The sequence below is a fragment of the Pseudorca crassidens genome, chromosome 2 (genome assembly GCF_039906515.1).
Source record: "Pseudorca crassidens isolate mPseCra1 chromosome 2, mPseCra1.hap1, whole genome shotgun sequence".
Lineage (NCBI taxonomy): Eukaryota > Metazoa > Chordata > Mammalia > Artiodactyla > Delphinidae > Pseudorca > Pseudorca crassidens.
Window position 1 is genome coordinate 44,143,625 of NC_090297.1, and position 20,676 is coordinate 44,164,300.

At 40.7% G+C, this 20,676-nt stretch overlaps 1 protein-coding gene across 3 annotated transcripts in view; it reads left to right on the plus strand.

Moving 5' to 3' along the window:
• Positions 1–18,172, plus strand: part of SCP2 (sterol carrier protein 2) — a 164,345-nt gene extending 146,173 nt beyond the window's left edge. For all 3 annotated transcript variants that reach the window (XM_067726165.1, XM_067726166.1, XM_067726168.1), the window contains 2 exons: positions 13,804–13,883; positions 17,020–18,172. In XM_067726165.1, coding sequence (XP_067582266.1) covers positions 13,804–13,883; positions 17,020–17,115 — 176 coding nt within the window. In that variant the 3' untranslated portion in view covers positions 17,116–18,172. The remainder of the gene's footprint in view (positions 1–13,803; positions 13,884–17,019) is intronic.
• The last annotated feature ends 2,504 nt before the right edge of the window (positions 18,173–20,676 follow it).

Sequence of the window (20,676 nt, forward strand, 5' to 3'; positions counted from 1 at the left end):
AGGGGTTTGGCAGAGATCCTGGAATAGAGTTTAGAGCTTGGAGAAAGGAGAAGATGTTAAGAGCAGTGTTATATGTACTGTTGAATAAGGAATCAACTAGAGATTAATGAAGGAAAAGCTGAGTGGTAGTAAGGGCATCTGGTGTGGGCAGCATTTTTTTTTCTCAAAATGAGTGGGCAGAAAAATAACTATGTTTACATTCTGTGAGCTGCCATCTAACATGATGTACGAAGAAAAACTAAATGCTTCATCTAGATTCTAGCTTTTAGAAATAAAAAGAACTTTGGGGAAATAATGCCAATTTTTTTAAAAGACTGAATGTTAATGGTTACTTCAGGATTATATATTGACATGTCTAGACAGATGTCAAGTTGATTTTTTTTTTTATTTTTCTTTAATTTTTATTTTTATTGGAGTATAATTGCTTTACAATGTTGTGTTAGTTTCTGCTGTACAATGAAGTGAATCACCTATATGTATAAATATATCCTCTCCCTCTTGGACCTCCCACCCACCTAGGTCATCACAGAGCATCAGGCTGAGCTCCCTGTGCTATACAGCAGGTTCCCACTAGCTATCCCTTTTATACATGGTAGTGTATTTATGTCAAACCTAATCTGCCAATTCAGCCCACCCTCCCTTTACCCCCCGGTGTCCACATGTCTGTTCTGTATGTCTGCGTCTCTATTCCTGCCCTGCAAATACGTTCATCTGTACCATTTTTCTAGATTCCACATATATGTGTTAATATACGATATTTGTTTTTCTCTTTCTGACTTCACCCTGTATGACTGACTCTGGGTCCATCCACATCTCTACAAATGACCCAATTTTGTTCCTTTTTATGGTTGAGTTATATTCCATTATATATACGTACCACATCTTCTTTATCCATTTATCTGTTGATGGACATTTAGGTTGCTTCCATGTCCTGGCTATTGTAAATAGTGCTGCAGTGAACATTGGGGTACATGTGACTTTTGTTTTTAATGTAACTTTTTTTTTTAACTTATTTTATTTTTTTGGCAGCGTTGGGTCTTCATTGCTGCACACGGGCTTTTTCTCTAGTTGTGGTGAGCGGTGGCTACTCTTCGTTGTGGTGCACGGGCTTCTCTTTGTGGTGGCTTCTCGTTGCAGAGCACGGGCTCTAAGCACGTGGGCTTCAGTATTTGTGGCATACGGGCTCAGTAGTTGTGGCTCACGGGCTCTAGAGCTCAGGCTCAGTAATTGTGGTGCACGGGCTTAGTTGCTCCGCAGCATGTGGGATCTTCCCAGACTAGGGCTCGAACCTGTTACCCCTGCATTGGCAGGTGGATTCTTAACCACTGCACCACCGGGGAAGCCCACATGTGACTTTTTGAATTATGGTTTTCTAAGGGTATATGCGCAGTGGTGGGATTGCTGGGTCATATGGTAGTTCGATTTTTAGTTTTTTAAGGAACCTCCATACTGTTCTCCACAGTGGCTGTATCAATTTACATTCCCACCAACAGTGCAAGAGGGTTTCCTTTTCTCCACACCCTCTCCAGCATTTATTGTTTATAGATTTTTTGATGATAGCCATTCTGACTGGTGTGAGCTGATATCTCATTGCAGATTTGATTTGAATTTCTCTAATAATTAGTGATGTTGAGTATCTTTTCATGTGCCTCTTGGTCATCTGTATGTCTTCTTTGGAAAAATGTATGTTTAGGTCTTCCGCCCATTTTTTGATTGGCTTGTTTGTTTTCTTGATATTGAGCTGCATGAGTTGTTTGTATATTTTGGAGGTTAATCCTTTGTCCATTGCATCATTTGCAAATATGTTCTCCCAATCTGAGGGCTGTCTTTTCGTCTTATGTTTTCCTTTGCTGCACAAAAGCTTTTAAGTTTAATTTAGGTTCCATTTGCTTATTTTTGTTTTTATTTTCGTTATTCTAGGAGGTGGGTCAAAAAAGATCTTGCTGTGATTTATGTCAAAGAGTGTTTTTCCTATGTTTTCGTCTAAGAGTTTTGTAGAGTCCCGTCTTACATTTAGGTCTTTAATCCATTTTGAGTGTATTTTTGGGTATGGTGTTAGGGAGTGTTCTAATTTCATTCTTTTATATGTAGCTGTCCAGTTTTCCCAGCACCACTTATTGAAGAGGCTGTCTTTTCTCCATTGTATATTCTTGCCTCCTTTGTCATATATTAGTTGACCATAGGTGTGTGGGTTTATCTCTGGGCTTTCTATCCAGTACCGTTGATCTATATTTCTGTTTTTTGTGCCAATACCATACTGTCTTGATTACTGTAGCTTTGTAGTATAGTCTGAAGTTGGGGAGCCTGATTCCTACAGCTCTGTTTTTCTTTCTCAAGATTGCTTTGGCTATTTGGGGTCTTTTGTGTTTCCATACAAATTGTAAATTTTTTTGTTCTAGTTCTGTGAAAAATGCCATTGGTAATTTGATAGGGATTGCATTGCATCTGTAGATTGCTTTGGGGAGTATAGCCATTTTCACAATATTGATTCTTCTAATCCAAGAACATGGTATATTTCTCCATCTGTTTGTGTCATCTTTGATTTCTTTCATCAGTGTTTTATAGTTTTCTGAGTACAGGTTTTTTGTCTCCTTAGGTAGATTTATTCCTAGGTATTTTATTCTTTTTGTTGTGATGGTAAATGGGATTGTTTCCTTAATTTCTCTTTCTGCTCTTTTGTTGTTAGTGTATAGGAATGCAAGAGATTTCTGTGCATTACTTTTGTATCCTGCAACTTTACCACATTCATTGATTAGTTCTAGTAGTTTTCTGGTGGCATCTTTAGGATTTTCTATGTGTAGTATCATGTCATCTGCAAACAGTGACAGTTTTACTTCTTCTCTTCCAATTTGTATTCCTTTTATTTCTTTTTCTTCTCTGATTGCTATGGTAGGACTTCCAATACTATGTTGAATAAGAGTGGTGAGAGTGGACATCCTTGTCGTGTTTCTGATCTTAGTGGAAATACTTTCAGTTTTTCACCATTGAGAATGATGTTTGCTGTGAGTTTGTTATATATGGCCTTTATTACATTGAGGTGTTTTCCCTCTCTGCCCACTTTCTGGGGAGTTTTTATCATAAATGGGTGTTGAATTTTGTCAAAAGCTTTTTCTGCATCTATTGAGATGATCATATGGTTTTTATTCTTCAATTTGTTAATGTGGTGTATCACATTGATTTGTGTATATATATATATGTATATATATTTTAGTTTATAACAACAACAATTTTTAATGGAAGCACAATATAAAAAGATCTAAATTGTGACATAAAAAAACATAAAAGGAGGGTAAGAGAAAGGTAGAGTTTTGTGTGTAATCGAAGTTAAATTGTTATCAACATAAAAAAGACTGTTATATCTATAAGCTATTTTATGTAAGCCTCGTGGTAACCGCAAAGCAATAACTTACAGTAAATTCACAAAAATAACAAAAAGGGAATCAAAGCATACCACTACAGAAAATATGATTGTGTATATTGAAGAATCCTTGCATCCCTGGGATAAATCCCACCTGATGATGGTGTATGACCCTTTTAATGTGTTGTTGCATTCTGTTTGCTAGTATTTGTTGAGGATTTTTGCATCTATATTTATCAGTGATCTTGGTCTTTAATTTTCTTTTTTTGTAGTATCTTTGTCTGGTTTTGATTTCAGGGTGATGGTGGCCTCGTAGAATGAGTTTGGGAGCATTCCTTCCTCTGCAGTTTTTTGGAAGAGTTTGGGGAAGATAGGTGTTAGCTCTTCTCTAAATGTTTGATAGAATTCACCTCTGAAGTCATCTGGTCCTGGACTTTTTGTTTGTTGGAAGATCTTTAGTTATAATTTCAATTTCACTACTTGTGATTGGTCTGTTTATATTTTCTAATTCCTTCTGGTTCAGTCTTGGAGAGTTTTTTCTTTCCAAGAATTTGTCCATTTCTTCCAGGTTGTCCATTTTAATGGCATATAGTCGTCATTGCAGTCTTATCCTTTGTATTTCTGTGGTGTCAGTTGTAATTTCTCCTTTTTCATTTCTAATTTTATTGATTTGAGTCCGCTCCCTTTTTTACTTGATGAGTCTGGCTAAAGGTTTATCAATTTTTTTTTTATATTCTCAAAGAACCACCTTTTAGTTTTACTGATCTTTGCTGTTGTTTTCTTTGTTTCTATTTCATTTATTTCTGCTTTGATCTTAATGATTTCTTTCCTTCTACTGACTTTGGGTTTTCTTTGTTCTTCTTTCTCTAGTTGTTTCAAGTATAGGATTAGATTGTTTATTTGAGATTTTCTTGTTTCTGGAGGTGAGATTGAATTGCTGTAAACTTCCCTCTTAGAACTGCTTTAGCTGCATCCCATATGTTTTGGGTTGTCATGTTTTCATTGTCATTTGTTTCTATGTATTTTTTAATTTCCTCTTTGATTTATTCAGTGATCTCTTGGTTATTTAGCAATGCAGTGTTTAGCCTCCATGTATTTGTGGTTTTTACCTTTTTTCTTTTCCTGTAATTGATTTCTAACCTCATAGTGTTGTGGTCAGAAAAGATGTTTGATATGATTTCAGTTTTCTTAAATTTTCCAAGGCTTGATTGTGACCCAAGTTGTGATCTATCCTGGAGAACGTTCCATGTGCACTTGAGAGGAAAGTGTATTCTGCCACTTGCAGGTGGAATGTCCTATAAGTAGCAATTAAATCTATCTGGTCTGTTGCATCATTTAAAACCTGTGTTTCCTTATTTATTTTCATTTTGGATGATCTGTCCATTGTTGTAATTGGGTGTAAAGGTCCCCCACTATTATTGTGTTAGTCTTGATTTCCCTTTTTATGGCTGTTAACATTTGCCTTATGTATTGAGGTGCTCCTATGTTGGGTGCATAAACATTTATAATTGTTATACTTACTTCTTGGATTGATCCCTTGATCATTATGTAGGGTCCTTCCTTATCTCTTTAACAGTCTTTATTTTAAAGTCTATTTTATCTGATATGAGTATTCCTCCTCCAGCTTTCTTTTGATTTCCATTTCCGTGGAATAGCTTTTTCCATCCCCTCACTTTCAGTCTGTATGTGTCCCTAGGTCTGAAGTGGTTTCTTGTAGACAGCATATATACGGGTCTTGTTTTTGTATCCATTCAGCGAGGCTGTGTCTTTTGGTTGGAGCATTTAATCCATTTTCATTTAAGGTAAGTATCGATATGTATGTTCGTATTACCATTTCCTTAATTGTTTTGGGTTTGTTTTTGTAGGTCTTTTTCTTCTCTTGTGTTTCCCACCTAGAGAAGTTCCTTTAGCATTTGTTGTAAAGCTGGTTTGGTGGCTCTGAATTGTCTTAGCTTTTGCTTGTCTGTAAAGCTTTTGATTTCTCCATCAAATCTGAATGAGATCCTTGCTGGGTAGAGTAATCTTGGTTGTAGGTTTTTCCCTTTCATCACTTTAAATATATCCTGCCACTCCCTTCTGGCCTGCTGAGTTTCTGCTGAAAAATCAACTGATACCCTTATGGGGATGCCCTTGTATGTTATTTTTTGCTTTTCCCTTGCTGCTTTTAATTTTTTTTTTGATTTAATTTTTGTTAGTTTGATTATTATGTGTCTTGGTGTATTTCTCCTAGGATTTATCCTGAAGGGACTTTCTGTGCTTCCTGGACTTGGTTTGCTATTTCCTTTCCCATGTTAGGGAAGTTTTCAACTATAATCTCTTCAAATGTTTTCTCAGACCCTTTCTCTTTCTGTTCTTCTTCTGGAACCCCTATAATTCAAATGTTGGTGCGTTTAATGTTGTCCCAGAGGTCCCTAGGACTGTCCTCAATTCTTTTCATTCTTTTTTCTTTATTCTGCCCCTTGGCAGTTATTTCCACCATTTTGTCTTCCAGCTCACTTATTTGTTCTTCTGCCTCAGTTTTTCTGCTATTGATTCCTTCTAGTGTATTTTTCATTTCAGTTATTGTGTTGTTCATCACTGTTTGTTCTTTAGTTCTTCTAGGTCTTTGTTAACATTTCTTGTATTTTCTGGATCCGTGCCTCCATCCTGTTTCTGAGATTTTGGATAATCTTTTTTTTTTAATTAATTAATTTATTTATTTTTGGCTGCATTGCGTCTTTACTGCTATGCACAGGCTTTCCCTTATTGCAGTGAGTGGGGGCTGTTCTTCATTGTGGTGCGCGGGCTTCTCATTGCGGTGGCTTCTCTTGTTGCGGAGCACGGGCTCTAGGCACGTGAGCTTCAGTAGTCGTGGCACACGGGCTCAGTAGTTGTGGGTCATGGGCTCCAGAGCGCAGGCTCATTTGTTGTGGCACATGGGCTTAGTTGCTCCACCGCATATGAACCTATGTCCCCTGCATTGGCAGGCGGATTCCTAACCACTGCACCACCAGGGAAGCCCCTGGATCATCTTTACTATCATTACTCTGAATTCTTTTTTCAGGTAGGTTGCGGAGCACGGGCTCTAGGCACGTAAGCTTCAGTAGTCGTGGCACACGGGCTCAGTAGTTGTGGGTCATGGTCTCCAGAGCGCAGGCTCATTTGTTGTGGCACATGGGCTTAGTTGCTCCACGGCATATGAACCTGTGTCCCCTGCACTGGCAGGCGGATTCCTAATCACTGCACCACCAGGGAAGCCCCTGGATCATCTTTACTATCATTACTCTGAATTCTTTTTTCAGGTAGGTTGCCTATTTCCTCTTCATTTATTTGGCCTTGTAGGTTTTTACCTTACTCTTTCATCTGTAACATATTTTTTTGTCATCTCATTTTTTTGATGGGTGGGGCTGTGTTCCTCCTTACTGGTTGTTCGGCCTGAGGCGTCCAGTGCTGGAGTTTTTACAGTTGGATAGAGCTGGGTCTTGGTGCTGAGATGAGGACATCCGGGAGATCTCACTCTTATTAGTATTCCCTGAGGTCTGAGGTTCTCTGTTAGTCCAGTGGTTTGGACTCAGTGCTCCCACCACAGGAGCTCAGGGTTGACCTCTGGCCTGGGAACCAAGATCCCTTAAGGTGCACGGTGCAGCAAAAGAAAAAAAAAAAAGGAGCAGTACAATAACAAAGAATAAAAGATAAAATTAGAAAAATTTTAAAGTTAGAAAAAATAAATATACAAGTGAAACAACAAGGTAAAACACAACCACAAACCCCCCCCCCAAAAAAAAAGAAAAATGGGCCAGAAAAGGCCTTGGCTGTGGGGGCAGAGCTTAGGTTGGGGTGGGGCCTATGCTCAGGATCCATGAGGCAGGAAAAGGCAGCATGGCTGGAGGGCGCCTCGGACAGCGGAGTTCAGAGCTAAGGCCCCGGGTGGGAGTGCAGGGCCGGGGTTTAGGCCCAGTGTAGCTGCAGGGGGCCTCGGAGGGCGGAGGATCTGGCCTGGGACCACAGTAGGCTCCCAGGTGCCCGAGTGAGTGGGAGAAACGCTGGCCTAGTGCCCTTCCCATCCTCCCGGTCCCCGCTGATCCCCTCACTGTGAGTGGGCCCGTCCCAAGGGTGGAAACCCCACCCTTCCCCAACTGCCTCTCAGTGCACCGGTCCCCGTCTGGCCTCTACTCCCCACCCACGCCCTCAGGACCCGGGCGGCCAGAGGGGGTCTGGGAGGGCAGAGGATCATGGCCGGGACCTCAGTAGGCTCCCCAGGACCCAAGTGGGTGGGGGAAACGCTGGCTGCCTTCCCTTCCGATCCTCTGGCCTCTCAAGGGTCTCTCCCCATCCCCGTTGCTCCCCTCACTGTGGATGGGCTCCTTCAGGTGTGAGAACCCCTCCCCTCCCCCAGCCGTCTCTCAAGGGTGCCGGTCCCGTCCCACCTCCACTTCTCCTCCCTGCTCCCTCCCCGCCACGTCCCATCTGGTCATTTGGGGTTCCTCCCGTCCCTTTAGGTGTCCGTGGTTCCCCACCAGTACCTGGTAGGTGCCCTAGTTGTGAGGAGACGTGAACTCTGTGTCCTCATACTCCTCCATCTTGACTCTGACCCCAAGGAGATTTTTGGAGAAAAATTTTCCTGTTTTGTTGTTATTGTTTGTTTGTTTTGAAAGATTATATGCTTATGGAAACATATGGCAAATTTTCAGAAAAACCTTGCTCTCTGCATATGAACCCTGGCAGCGAGCTCTCCCCACATTAGGTGCCCCATCCCATACCTGAAGGGATTTTACCCAGAATTTCTGCTGAAACTGATACTTGTTGGCAGCTAGGAGTGGCGGTGAAATATGGACTTACCAGTAAAAGCTACCGTGGGAAATTGCCAGCTCCTTTTACATCAGCCAACAAATGACCATTTGTTAGAGATCAGCTATGTTAAAGCATTAATAACCTGTCCTAGTTTGAACTGGCATCTTAAAGAGAATTGCTAGATCTTTTGACATGTACATACTGTTGAGAGGTTTACTTTCTGTTAGCAAAGTAAGAGTTCCTTAAATGTATTTCATTTGCTTATATTCTAAGAGTTTGGTAATGATACAGTTGGTTATGTCAGGACTTTTAGGCTTTGTGCATTTTTCCATAATCTTTTCTTGCTGCCTGGTGTTTCTCCATGAATTCGGCCCCTTCCTCCTCTCCTTTGAAATGACTCGCATATCTCCAGGAAGCCAACTTTAATTAATTTAACACGATATATTATTCTTTCATTCGTATATTCTTCCCTCTCAGCACCTGTTTGAGTTCTCAACCCTGCCCCTTAATGGGGAACATGATACAGAAGGCCTCAGAGTCTCTCATCCCCAAGGTACAGGGGAAAGAGCATAGCCTTTGGAGATACCGAAACCTGGGTTCAGACCTTGGCTCTGTCACTTCCTAGGTGTAAGCCTTCCCTGAGTCCAGTTGTCTCATCTAGAAAATGGTGAGAATAATGCCTATCCATGGAGCTGTTGTGGGGATTAAATGAGATAAAAGGTGTGTAAAGCCCCTAGCATGGAAAGTGCTCAGTATATCATTGCTTCCTCCCCAACCCATATATTAAACATTAATTTTGCATAAACACATTGGAATTGTCTGTGACTCCTCAAAAGGACTAGGGGAGCTGAGAAAGCATCTGGGATACATCAGATGCAGATGAATTGGTGAAGGCTCAATTAAAACTGAGCTGTTGGGGCTTCCCTGGTGGCGCAGTGGTTGAGAGTCCGCCTGCCGATGCAGGGGACATGGGATCGTGCCCCAGTCCGGGAAGATCCCACATGCCGCGGAGCGGCTGGGCCCATGAGCCATGGCCACTGAACCTGCGCGTCCGGAGCCTGTGCTCCGCAATGGGAGAGGCCATAACAGTGAGAGGCCCGCATACCGCAAAAAAAAACCAACAAAAAACTGAGCTGTTGAATGTTTGTATTCTTCCTGTAACAGGGGGAAGCCATAGAGCTTACGAGTTGGGAGTGTGGGCTTTGGCAGCAGGAATCTGCTTTCATACCTAGCTCAGCCACTTAGTAGCCGTGTGACCTTGGGCAAGTTGTTTGACCTCTCTGACCCTCATAGGGTTATTGTATGAGTCTAGGTATGTGAAGTAATCGGCATAGTGAGAGCTCAGTAAATGCTGATATAGTAACAGCAGCAGCAGCATTTATTTCCTAAAGTCACCTTTTTATTGACTGTGAGTCCTTTTTTTGGCATATTAGGATCTAATCCAATTATGAATGAAGTCCAGTTATCTCAATTTGCTAGCTTTTTTTCTCCCTGCTCTTTGATGTTATATATCTACAAGAGAACTGGATTTTCTAGGTTGTAAATACCTTAATTTTTAAGACTTCAGACCTTTTTTCAAGTAATAAGAGAAAATTTTGTTACAGGCAAAGATGGAGGGGCTATTGAATCACAGTCTTTTTATGGGCTATCCCTGCATTCTAAGACATATAATAAAAACTTCTGTTTTCAATCTTGTTTTCGTTACTTAATAATATAGGCATGCTGTATTTTCATAGTTTACCCCCATCTTAGGCCATTTGGGCTGCTATATCGAACATACCACAGCCTGGGTAGCTTATAAACAACAGAAATTTACTTCTCACAGCTCTGGTGGCTGGAAGTCCTAGATAAAGGCATCAGTATGGTCCCGTTTGGTGAGGCCCCTCTTCCTGGTTCATAGCCAGTGCCATCTTGCTGTGGGCTTATATCATGGAAGGAGCTAGGGGTCTCTCTGGAGCCTCTTTGTAAGGCATTAATCCCATTCATAAGGGCTCTACCCTCATGACCTTCCAAAGGCCCTCCCTACCAATACCATCACATCAGGCATTAGGATTTCAAAATACGAGTTTTGCGGGGGATACAAACATTCAGACCATAGCAACTCCTATCTTTTTTTATTAAGGCACAGATTATCTAACTATTGGGCCGTAATTTGATATTATTACTATTAGTGGTAGTAGTACTATTAGAGTACTATTGTTATATTGATTGCCTGAAACACTGACTACTGAAAATTTTGATTTCTTGGTGAATTTTTCCTTTTGCACTTGTCCAAGGTAGACATTGCTGATTTAGCAATAAGATATTAGAGTCTTTGTGGTACGGCCTTTTTTGCATTATACTTTGGTTATACTACTAAAATTAATATTTTAAACCTATTTGCAGGGCAGGAATAGAGACGTAGATGAAGAGAACGGATATGTGGACACTGGGGAGATGGGGAGGGTGGGAGATTAGGATTGACATATATACACTACCATGTGTAAAATAGATACTAGCTCGGTGCTTTGTGGTGATCTAGATGCATGGGATGGGGGGTGTGGGAGAGAGGTCCAAGAGGGAGGGGATATATGCATACATATAGCTGATTCACTTTGTTGTACAGCAGAAACTAACACAACATTATAAAGCAACTGTACTCCAATAAAAAAATGAATATTTTTAAAACTTTGTTTTTATATAGTAATACATACTTAAGTGCAAAAAAAATTGGGAAAGATAGAGAAACAAAATGAAAAAATTACTCTCCTATAATCCTACCATCTGTATCAGGGGTTGACAAATTATGACCTGTGGGCCAAATTCATCCCACCACCTGTTTTTTTTTGGGTTTTTTTTGTGTAAAAGTTTTCTGAAGTCTAGCCTGTAAGGAAGGGCATGAATCTGTAGTGTACAGCCTGATAAATGTTAACAAATGAACACATCTCCCAGATCAAGATGCATAATGTTGCCAGCACTGTAGAAACCTCCCTGACACCACCTCCCATCACTATCCACTCCCAAAAGGAACCACTATTCCAAATTCTGTCACCATAGGTTGATATTATTTATTTTGGAAATTCGTATAGATGGAACCATACAATATTTACTCTTTTAGGTGTGGCTTCTTTCACTCAGCATTGTAAGATTTATTATATTGTTGCGTGTAGCAGTAGTTCATTTTTACTATGTGAATACACCAGAATTTATTTATTCAGTTCATGGTTGCTGTATCTTCGCAGTTTTCCATTTTGTGGCCTTATGAATAAAGGTGTTACGAACATTCTCATATGTGTCTTTTAGTGGACACATGTACTTATTTCCATTTGGCATATAACCAGGAGTAGAAATACTAAGTCATGAGCTACCATATAGCCAGTTTTTTGATATGGATATACTATTCTACAGTCTCTTTCATATTATATGAGAGTGGTTGAGGGTCTGCCTGCTAGTGCAGGGCACGCGGGTTTGAGCCCTGGTCTGGGAAGATCCCACATGCCGCGGAGCAACTAGGCCCTTGAGCCACAACTACTGAGCCTACGCGTCTGGAGCCTGTGCTCTGCAACAAGAGAGGCCGCGATAGTGAGAGGCCCGTGCACCACGATGAAGAGTGGCCCCCACTTGCCACAACTAGAGGAAGCCCTCGCACAGAAACAAAGACCCAACACAGCCAAAAATAAATTAATTAATTAATTAAAGTACCCTTAATTAAAAAAAAAAATGTCCTCATGTCCTTTTGTAATCAAACCCCTTCTCTCACCCTCAGGCCCTGGCAACCCCTGATCTGACTTCTGTCCCTGTAGTTTCACTTTTTCCAGAATGTCATAAACTGCAAGTGGAATCATACAGTATGCAGCTTTTTGAGCCTGCTTCTTTCATGTATTATCAGTAGTTTGTTCCTTTTTGTTGCTGAGTAGTTTATCCATTCACCAGCTGGAGTATATTTGGTTTCTTTCAGCTTTTGGCTATTTAAATAAAGCCACTATGAGCATCCGCATACAGGTTTTTGTGTGGATTTATGTTTTCATTTCTCTTCAGTAAACACCTAAGAATGGGATTGGCAGGTCATATGGCATGTGTATGTTTAGCTTTCTAGGAAATGTCCAGACTGTTGTCTAAAGTGGCTGTACCGTTTTCCAGTCCCTCCAGCATTGTTCTGACCTGCTAGTTGCTCCTCATCCTCACCAGCACTGGGTATTATCTTTTTTTTTTTAAGCCATTCATTCTAGTAGGTACGTTGTAGTATCTCAACTGTACTTTTAATTTGCATTTTCCTGATGACTAATGGAATTGAACACTGTTTCATGTGCTTTTTTTGACCATTTGGAGATCTTTTGTATTGTGCCTGTTTATGTTATTTGCCCACTTTTGTATTGAACTATCTAACCTTTTCTAATTGAGTGATAGGAGTTTTTTATATTTTCTGGATACAAATTCTCTGTTAGATCTGTGAGTTGCAAATATCTTATCCCTCTTGGTCTGCTACCTGTTTTGAAAATAGTTTTATTGGAATACAGCTACATTCATTTATGTATTCTCTATGGCTGCTCTCGTGCTACAGGTGCAGAGTTGAGTAGTTGCAGTAGAGACCTAGTGGCCTGCAAAGCCTAAAATATTTAGTGTCTGATCCTTTACAGAAAAAGTTTGTTAACCCCTGGTCTAGATGACTTCATCTTCTAACAAATTACCACAAACTTAGTGGTTTAAAAAAACGCACACATTTATTTATTACCTCACAGCTTCCATGGGTAAGTTGGCTGAGGACAGCTTAGCTGGGTCCTCTGCATAGGGTGTCGCAGGCCGCAGTCAGGGTGTTGGCCAGGGCTGAGTTCTCATCTAGAGACTTGACTGGGGAAGTGGTTCGTGCCCAAGTTCACTGATGTTGCTGGAAGAATTAATTTTCTTGTAGCTGTGAGAATGATAGCTTTAGTTTTTTACTGGTTATTGGTCAGAGTCTGCCCTCAGCTCCTAAAGGTCAGTACCCTGCCATGTAGCCCTCTCCATATGCAGTATGCAGTTCACAGTATAGCATCTAGTTTATTCAAGGCCAGCAGGAGAGTGAGAGAGAGCCAGCAAGACAGAGTCTTATGCAGTGTAACAGAACACAGGAATGACAGCCCATCACCATTGCCACATTCTGCAGGCTAGAAGCAAGTCACAGGTCCTGCCCACACTTGAGAGTAGGGGATTATACAAAGGCATGAATACCAGAAGCCAGGGGTCACAGGGGTCACCTTAGAGTCTGTGTGCCACAGTAGCTATTATTAATATATTGGTCTCCAAGTTTACAGATGTTTTTTCTGTACATACATAATTGAATATCTGTTTTTAAGCAAAACTTGGGTCCATACTTACAGTTTGTTTTGTAACTGGCTTATATAACAGTATCATGAAGAGTATAACATACGTATCTTTCCAGGTCAATAAAATGTAGATCCACATCGTCTAATGACTGCATTGTATCCCGTTATATGAATATACCATGATTTATTTAATAAATTCCCTCTTGTTAAATATTGAGGTTGCTTGTGATTTATGTCACATTTCACCAGGCTGCCATAGAGTGTATGTGAGTGCCCATTTGCCCACACTAATTCTGGATGTGATTCTGTGGCAGTCAGTGGCTTTTGACTAAAATGTATACATGAAACTGAACACTCCCCATTTCTCCTTCCTTCTGCATGTCTGTGTTTTAGATAAGAAGGCCGACTGCACAATTACAATGGCTGACTCGGACTTACTGGCTTTGATGACTGGTAAAATGAATCCTCAGTCGGTAAGTATGATGGCGCTTATATCCTTTTCTTAGGTGGGTTTTAGCCCGTTTCACTTCATCACCTACCTCAACCTCATCCCATAAAGTGCAAAGTGGTAAAACCCACAAAACTCAGTGTTCCCCAAATGTTCACTTAACAAATGACAGTTGTGAAGCTAATGATGTGCCAGACAGTGTCCTGTGTGCTGGAAATGTCCAGATGTAGAAGAAATAGTTCCCATGCTCAGGGCGTCCACAATTTGGTACGAGACAGGTCTGCAAAAGAGTAAACGCAGGGCTTCCCTGGTGGTGCAGTCATTAAGAATCCGCCTGCCAATGCAGGGGACGCGGGTTTGAGCCCTGGTCCGGGAAGATCCCACATGCTGTGGAGCAGCTAAACCCATGCGCTACAACTACTGAGCCTGCACTCTAGAGCCCACGAGCCACAGCTGCTGAGCCCATGCACCACAACTACTGAAGCCCACATGCCTAAAGCCCGTGCTCTGCAACAAGAGAAGACACCGCAGTGAGAAGCCTGTGCACTGCGACGAAGAGTAACCCCCGCTCACCGCAGCTAGAGAAAGCCAGCGCACAACAACAAAGACCCAATGCAGCCAAAAATAAATAAATTAAATAAATAAATTTAAGAAAAAAACAACTTAAGAGTAAGTGCAGCCAAATATCCAAGGTGCCCTGCATTACTTGAGGTCAGGGAGGGTGGAGGGAGGAGAAGCCACATCTTCCCGGGCCATCGAGAAGGCTTCACAGAGGAAACAATGCTTGGCTGAGTCCTGGGAGTGATCAGGAGTTAGCAGTGCACAGATGGAGAGTAGGGGCCGTCAGACAGAAGGAGGGTCGGGTGTGAACAAAGGCATGATCTTTCACATTTCGTATCTTTGCCCGTGCTCTTTTTTTGGCCTGAGCTGTCCTTCCTTGACAAACTCCTTGCCTTTCAAAATGAACTTATGTTATGTCCAGAGACTTCCTACCACATTGTTGGGGAGCTATAGTCAGTCCCTCTTCTGGGCCACTTACTGGCCTGCTAGCCTGGCACTTGTCTCATTATACTAGTCATAATGTGCCTATCTCTTCCCTATTAGATTGTGTGTACCTCAAGGGAACAAAGCACATCTTGTTCATCTTTGTGTCTCCAGAACTTAGCATGATGCCTTGCGTTTTTGGGTTTTCACAATTAATTTGCATTTGTCTAAAATGTCTTTATGCCTTGTGTAGATTTTCCAGGCCCCCAGATTGTCAGGGGTCTTCTTATACTCTTTAGTTGTACAGTGTGGAACAGACTTGATATACATTATCCATAGATAACACAAAGGAAGCTAAAATGCTGCTTTCCACTGTAACCTTATTTTTTTGTTGTTGCCTCAGCCTGATTTGTTTTAGGTCTTGTTCCTGTGGTACCCTGGTAATTTGAAAGATTGGATAAAACAACTAAATCTGACTCCTACTCGTATTCCTTTTAAAAATGCTTTTTCTAAGCAACTAAGCATATTTCAGCTGATGCGTCGACAAGTGAGAGACTTGCATCTGTGATGTTTCAACTGAATACACACTATTGACATTGACATTTCCACCCACTGTGCCCTCTCCAAAAATCTGGACAGAACAGAGGCCACCAATCTCGGAGTTGGCCGACGTCCTCCTTCCCACCCACCGCTGCTTACTCCACGGTGCACACCATGCACTTCCTTGGCAGTGTGGTCAGGCTTCGCACTCGTTCTCTCAGTTTATCTGTTTACCACCCATTTTGGGGAGTGAAGTGTCAGCTTACTTTTCCTGAACACCTGTTAGCACCCAAAGGAATTAAAGATAAAAATAGGAGACGTTTCTGTTAATGTGCTAATGGCCTTCCCTTATGCTCAGTAGAAGATTTGACTGGAAACCATTAAATGCAGTGGAAATTATAATTTCAGTGTTTGGCTACGGTTGAAACAAAGCAATGTGCTCTCCAGAAGAAAGCAAATGTAGAACACCTTAGGGGCCAGATTTAAATGACTCTTATGTTCGGATTCTCTAAAAAGTGAAGACTCATTTTTCTCTGTAATAATTATTAAGTGAAAAGTCATTTCCTCTTTTAATTAAGAAAAGGGAAATATGGTGAGTTTCTCTTCTAGGTACTACTGGTCCATATTTTTAAAGGACATATGTTAAATATATTGTGTTCTGAGACACCTGACCTTAAAGTCATCAGACAGAAGGCTGTGTGCCATATAGAAAGAAATATTTAGTTTGTCCAGACAGAGGAGGAAAAAAAAGAGGCATTAGTCACCCTCACCAGAAGGTGTAGAGAAAGCAGAGCTCTGAGATTTCCTATGGATGAGGCAGAAGAGCCCCTCACTGCTTCATGAATATACTTGTTAGGAAGCTAAGACTACCAGAACTTTTCCTGTAGCTTTTCCTTATTTTAAGAATTGAGTTGAAAGACTGAGATCGTAGCAGGGAAATCATGCTATGTTCCCAATTTTGCTATTTCTTTAAAGTTTTCCTGGGATTTTGTTACATGATAAATTTAGCAAACATCATGTGATCTAATCCCAGGCGGTTGTTAAATGGAACAAACTGTGGCTCTGCACTTGGGATTGGTTTGATTCTTCTTATTGAGCCAAAGATTAACACAGGCACCTCAGTCTCAGCAGTCTGCCTGGCCTCCCTCTGTAGGGAATAAATCTTTATCACGTAGACCAAAAAGAGGGAGAAAAATGGTGACATTTCATCTGCATTGTATTGAATCCCAAGAGTTCATAAGTGTGTTATGCATGTGCTTTCTCTCCCTGCTAGCAGACCCACTGAACAAATGTGTAATGGTTTTAAACAAAATGGGTCTAGTATGAATCCACTCTGCCTAATATTTGGAAAACGTACCACCTGTGAGGAAGGCAGGTAAAGGCAGACTCGATTTTTAAGAGAACACATTTGGGAAAGATGTGCCTTTTGACGGCTCTGTGTAAAGCATGACTTTCACAAATGCGTCCTTTTGAAGACTCTGGTTCTAAATCTATTCCTGAAAGCCAAGTTTCATATTTTGAAGAAAGTTGAAGAAACCTGGATAAATAAATCATCTCAGGGCTGGATAGTCTAGAAATATCAGCGGTCTCAAAACAAAAAACACCAAATGATAAATTTTCTTTCTTCTTCCTCACAGGCCTTCTTTCAAGGTAAATTGAAAATCACTGGCAACATGGGTCTGGCTATGAAGTTACAAAACCTTCAGCTTCAGCCAGGCAAAGCTAAGCTGTGAAGAACTCTCTCTGCCTACCTTTGAAAATCAAGATGAGATACATAGATATATGTCCACATATTTCATTGTCAGAACTTAGATCGAAACTACACATTGGCAAATAGCGTATTTGTTTTTAAATGGGTGCGACCAATCCTGTTTTCCCTAAGCTCTGGGTGACTAGAACCTGATGATGTACTACTGCTTTGCTGAATCGCATACAACTGTGCATTACAAAGTTAATATGGTAATTATGGTTTGGGGTAAAATTGAGTTTTAGAATAAAATTAGGAATAGCAAAATCCAAAAACTATGTAAACGAAAGCTCTCATTTTGCTTATAAAGTATATTTGAGGATTATTCTGCTGAAGATTCAATTTAATTCAGTTTTCCTTGGGAGAACTAGGGAAGAAACAGGATACCAGTAGCTGGCCAGTAATTAGTGTTGTGCACTTAATGACCTTAATCTGTTTTCCATTGATAATTTTTAAAATTCTGTACTGGGATGTTTTTTTAAAAAAATCTTCACAGTTTTGCATTTCATGCCATCAAACAGTATTTTCTTCCCAAATCAAAGAAATATGATCAAAGCTTGGGAGAAAAAATATATAGCTGAACACAGGCCTATTTTTTAAAACAAAAATATTTTTAAGTGAGTTTCCTTCCTGGAAAAAAATCAGTGTATTAGAATCATAAACACTGTTGTTAAAAATAATTGAACAAATAAAGTTTGCTTTGAGATGCACAGTTTTCAAATTATAATCTCGTATTAATTTAATTTGTAAAACTCTCCTTCCTTTGTTATAATTTTCCCTTTTCATATGTTTAGTTTAACAAGCCACATTTAATTTACCTTCCTAGTTTTTTTTTTATTCAATTTAAAGGAATATTGCTTTTTATTCCTTTTTGTTTTTAAAGGTAAATTTCATACCAGACTTTGGCATGTGATGTGTTTTCCCTACTTTTACCTTCCTAGTTTTTCTAATGTTAATGTTATTTCTAATAACTCGGTAAGATATGGGGTAGAGTAATGTTTTTGGAAGAATGTTTAATAGAAAATTAAAATAGCTCTTCCTCATCTCCTTTGTTTTTATTGTGTATGTTCTTTTTGTTCAGGGTTTTCTAAATGATGGAGAGTAAGAGAAACATTGGGGATTTACGATCTGTGTTATCTAGACTACTATCTGCTGGTTACTTTGGCATAATCAATCACTAGCTCTTGATTAGGGAGGTGCTGTGTTGTGGTGGAAAGAGCACTTGACTAGGAGCCAGGAGTCTTGTTTTTCTTAGGCAAATAAGTAACTGTCTGCTAGCTTGTTTGCTAACTGTTTGCTAGCCTGTTTGCTAACCTGTTAGAAGAGGGCATTTAAGATGGTCTTTAAGGTCCCTTCTGTTCTGATAATCCTGTGAGTCTACTCAGAGCCCAGTAGAACTGTTTGGGAGTTATCCAGGTCCCACCTTTCTGCTGTGAACACGTTTACTTCACCCAAAGGTGGTCAGAGGGAAAAAGCCAGGTGGTTTCATTTTGCTTGTTTAGATGTTTGGAGCCTCTACTAGTCAAATCAGGACTGTGGATACGATCCCCCTAGGCCATTTAGCTTTGCATGTTCTGTGACCAGCAGAACAGCATTTGGGGATGGGACAGGATGGTAAATTAAGGCAGTATAAGCTGATCTCAAGTCCCATAAAATCAGTTCAGAGCACAGACTTCCTAATCATAGAGGCTTTTTACTCTGAGAAGAAAAAAGACTTCAAGAAAAAAGTTCCAACGAAATGTCTGATCTATTTGTGCTTTGGATTTGCTGCACTTTTCTGCCTTCGCTTGTCCCAGATAGCAGGAGATGTTTGTTTTAGGCTTTAGGATGAACCTGAAAAAGACAAAAACAAAGAAAAAAAGAAAAACAAAAACTTGTTCTTGGGGTAGGGATGTATCCACATATAAATACAATTTATATGTATAATAGGAAAGTACTTAATGATAAAAATACAGTAGCAGTTTAATTTCTAGGGAAGCGTCATGGTTCGGAGGAAAGAGGTTAACAGGTCTGGGTTAAAACTGATACCGTCACTGGTTTTGCTGCTTGCGCAGGTTGAGCCTCAGTTGCCTGATCTGGAAAGTGGAGATTTTAATATTGACCTCCTAGGATTATTGAGAATCTAGAGAGGTAACATATGTAAAGTACCTAAATTAGTGTTAGGTGTACATTGTAGTCATTCTTAGTTCCCTTACTGGAAATGTGAGTTCCCTTCCTCTCCCCACCTTTTGCCTCTGTGATATGTGATAAGATGTCTGTAGTGTGGTTTTTTTTTTTTTATGTCCCACTTTTTGAGTCTTTTCTCATTTGTTCATTCACTGAACAAATACTTCTTGAGTGCCTATCATATATTGGGTACCATATTGAGGGTAATGCTAAGCACTGGAGACAGCAGTGAGCTCCTCAGTCAAATCAGAGAGATGAATAATTATTACAGACTGATGTGCCGTGCAGGAGATGGCCAGAGTGCTGTCATGGAGAGTCATAGTGGCTTTGACTCACTATGATACAGTGGTTAAGGGAGACATCTCTGAGGAGGTAATATATAAGCTGAGATCTATAGGTTGAGGAATGAACCATGCATAGAACCATGCAGGAAAGGGGAAAAGACACCTGGCTTGTTCTAGAAATTGCAAGAGGGCCAGTGTGAGTGGAATATAAGGACCCAGAAGGACAGGCCCAAGATGAGGCTGGATAGATACACAGGAGCCAGTTATCTTGGAATCTGTTCGTTACAGTAAGGCATTTGTATTTCATTCTTAGTGCATTTGGGAGCTGTTGAAGGTGTAGCTTTACATGTGTTTCTTTCTCACTCATGCTGCATATCCACTTCACCTTCATATCCTAAGTCAAGAACCCAGGCTAATGGAGCACTTCTGTCTGGAGCACTGCTCCCATTTCATTGTCCAAAGAAAGTCACATGCCTCACCTAACTTCACAATCTTACCACGTATCAGAAGAAGAAAATGGAGTTGGATTGTTTCTGAAGGAACTGAAGACCATCACAGAAGGGCTGTAGGCAGGGGAATGAAATAATTTAAACTGTCACTGTAGCTTCTGTGTGGAGAACGTACTGGGAGTACAGGGATGGAGGAAGGAAGGTGCTAGAAGATGGTGTCCTGGACTAGGGTGTCAGTGGTGGACTTAGATGTGGAAATTAGGCAGAGGTAGAGCTGACAGAACTTGGTGACTGGATATAGGGGCAAGAATGGCTTCCAGTGACTGGCCAGGTGAATGGTGGGTCATGACTGGAATGAGGAGGGGACAGCAGGATTTAGGGAGAGTGGTTGAAATAATAAGCTCCACTTTTGAACTTGTTAACTTTGAGATGCCTGAAAAGATTTCCAGGTGGAGATACCAAGGAGGCAACTGCATTTACAAGACTGGAGCTCAGAGGTGGGGTCAGCTTACAGATGCACTTTTGGAAGTCATGAGCATATGGGTGGTATTTAAAGCCACAGGAATGGATGGTGTTACCTGGGGAGGGAAGAAGGGGGATTAGAGTACGCCTTGTGGAACCCCAGCTGTTAGAGATCAGGCGGAAGAG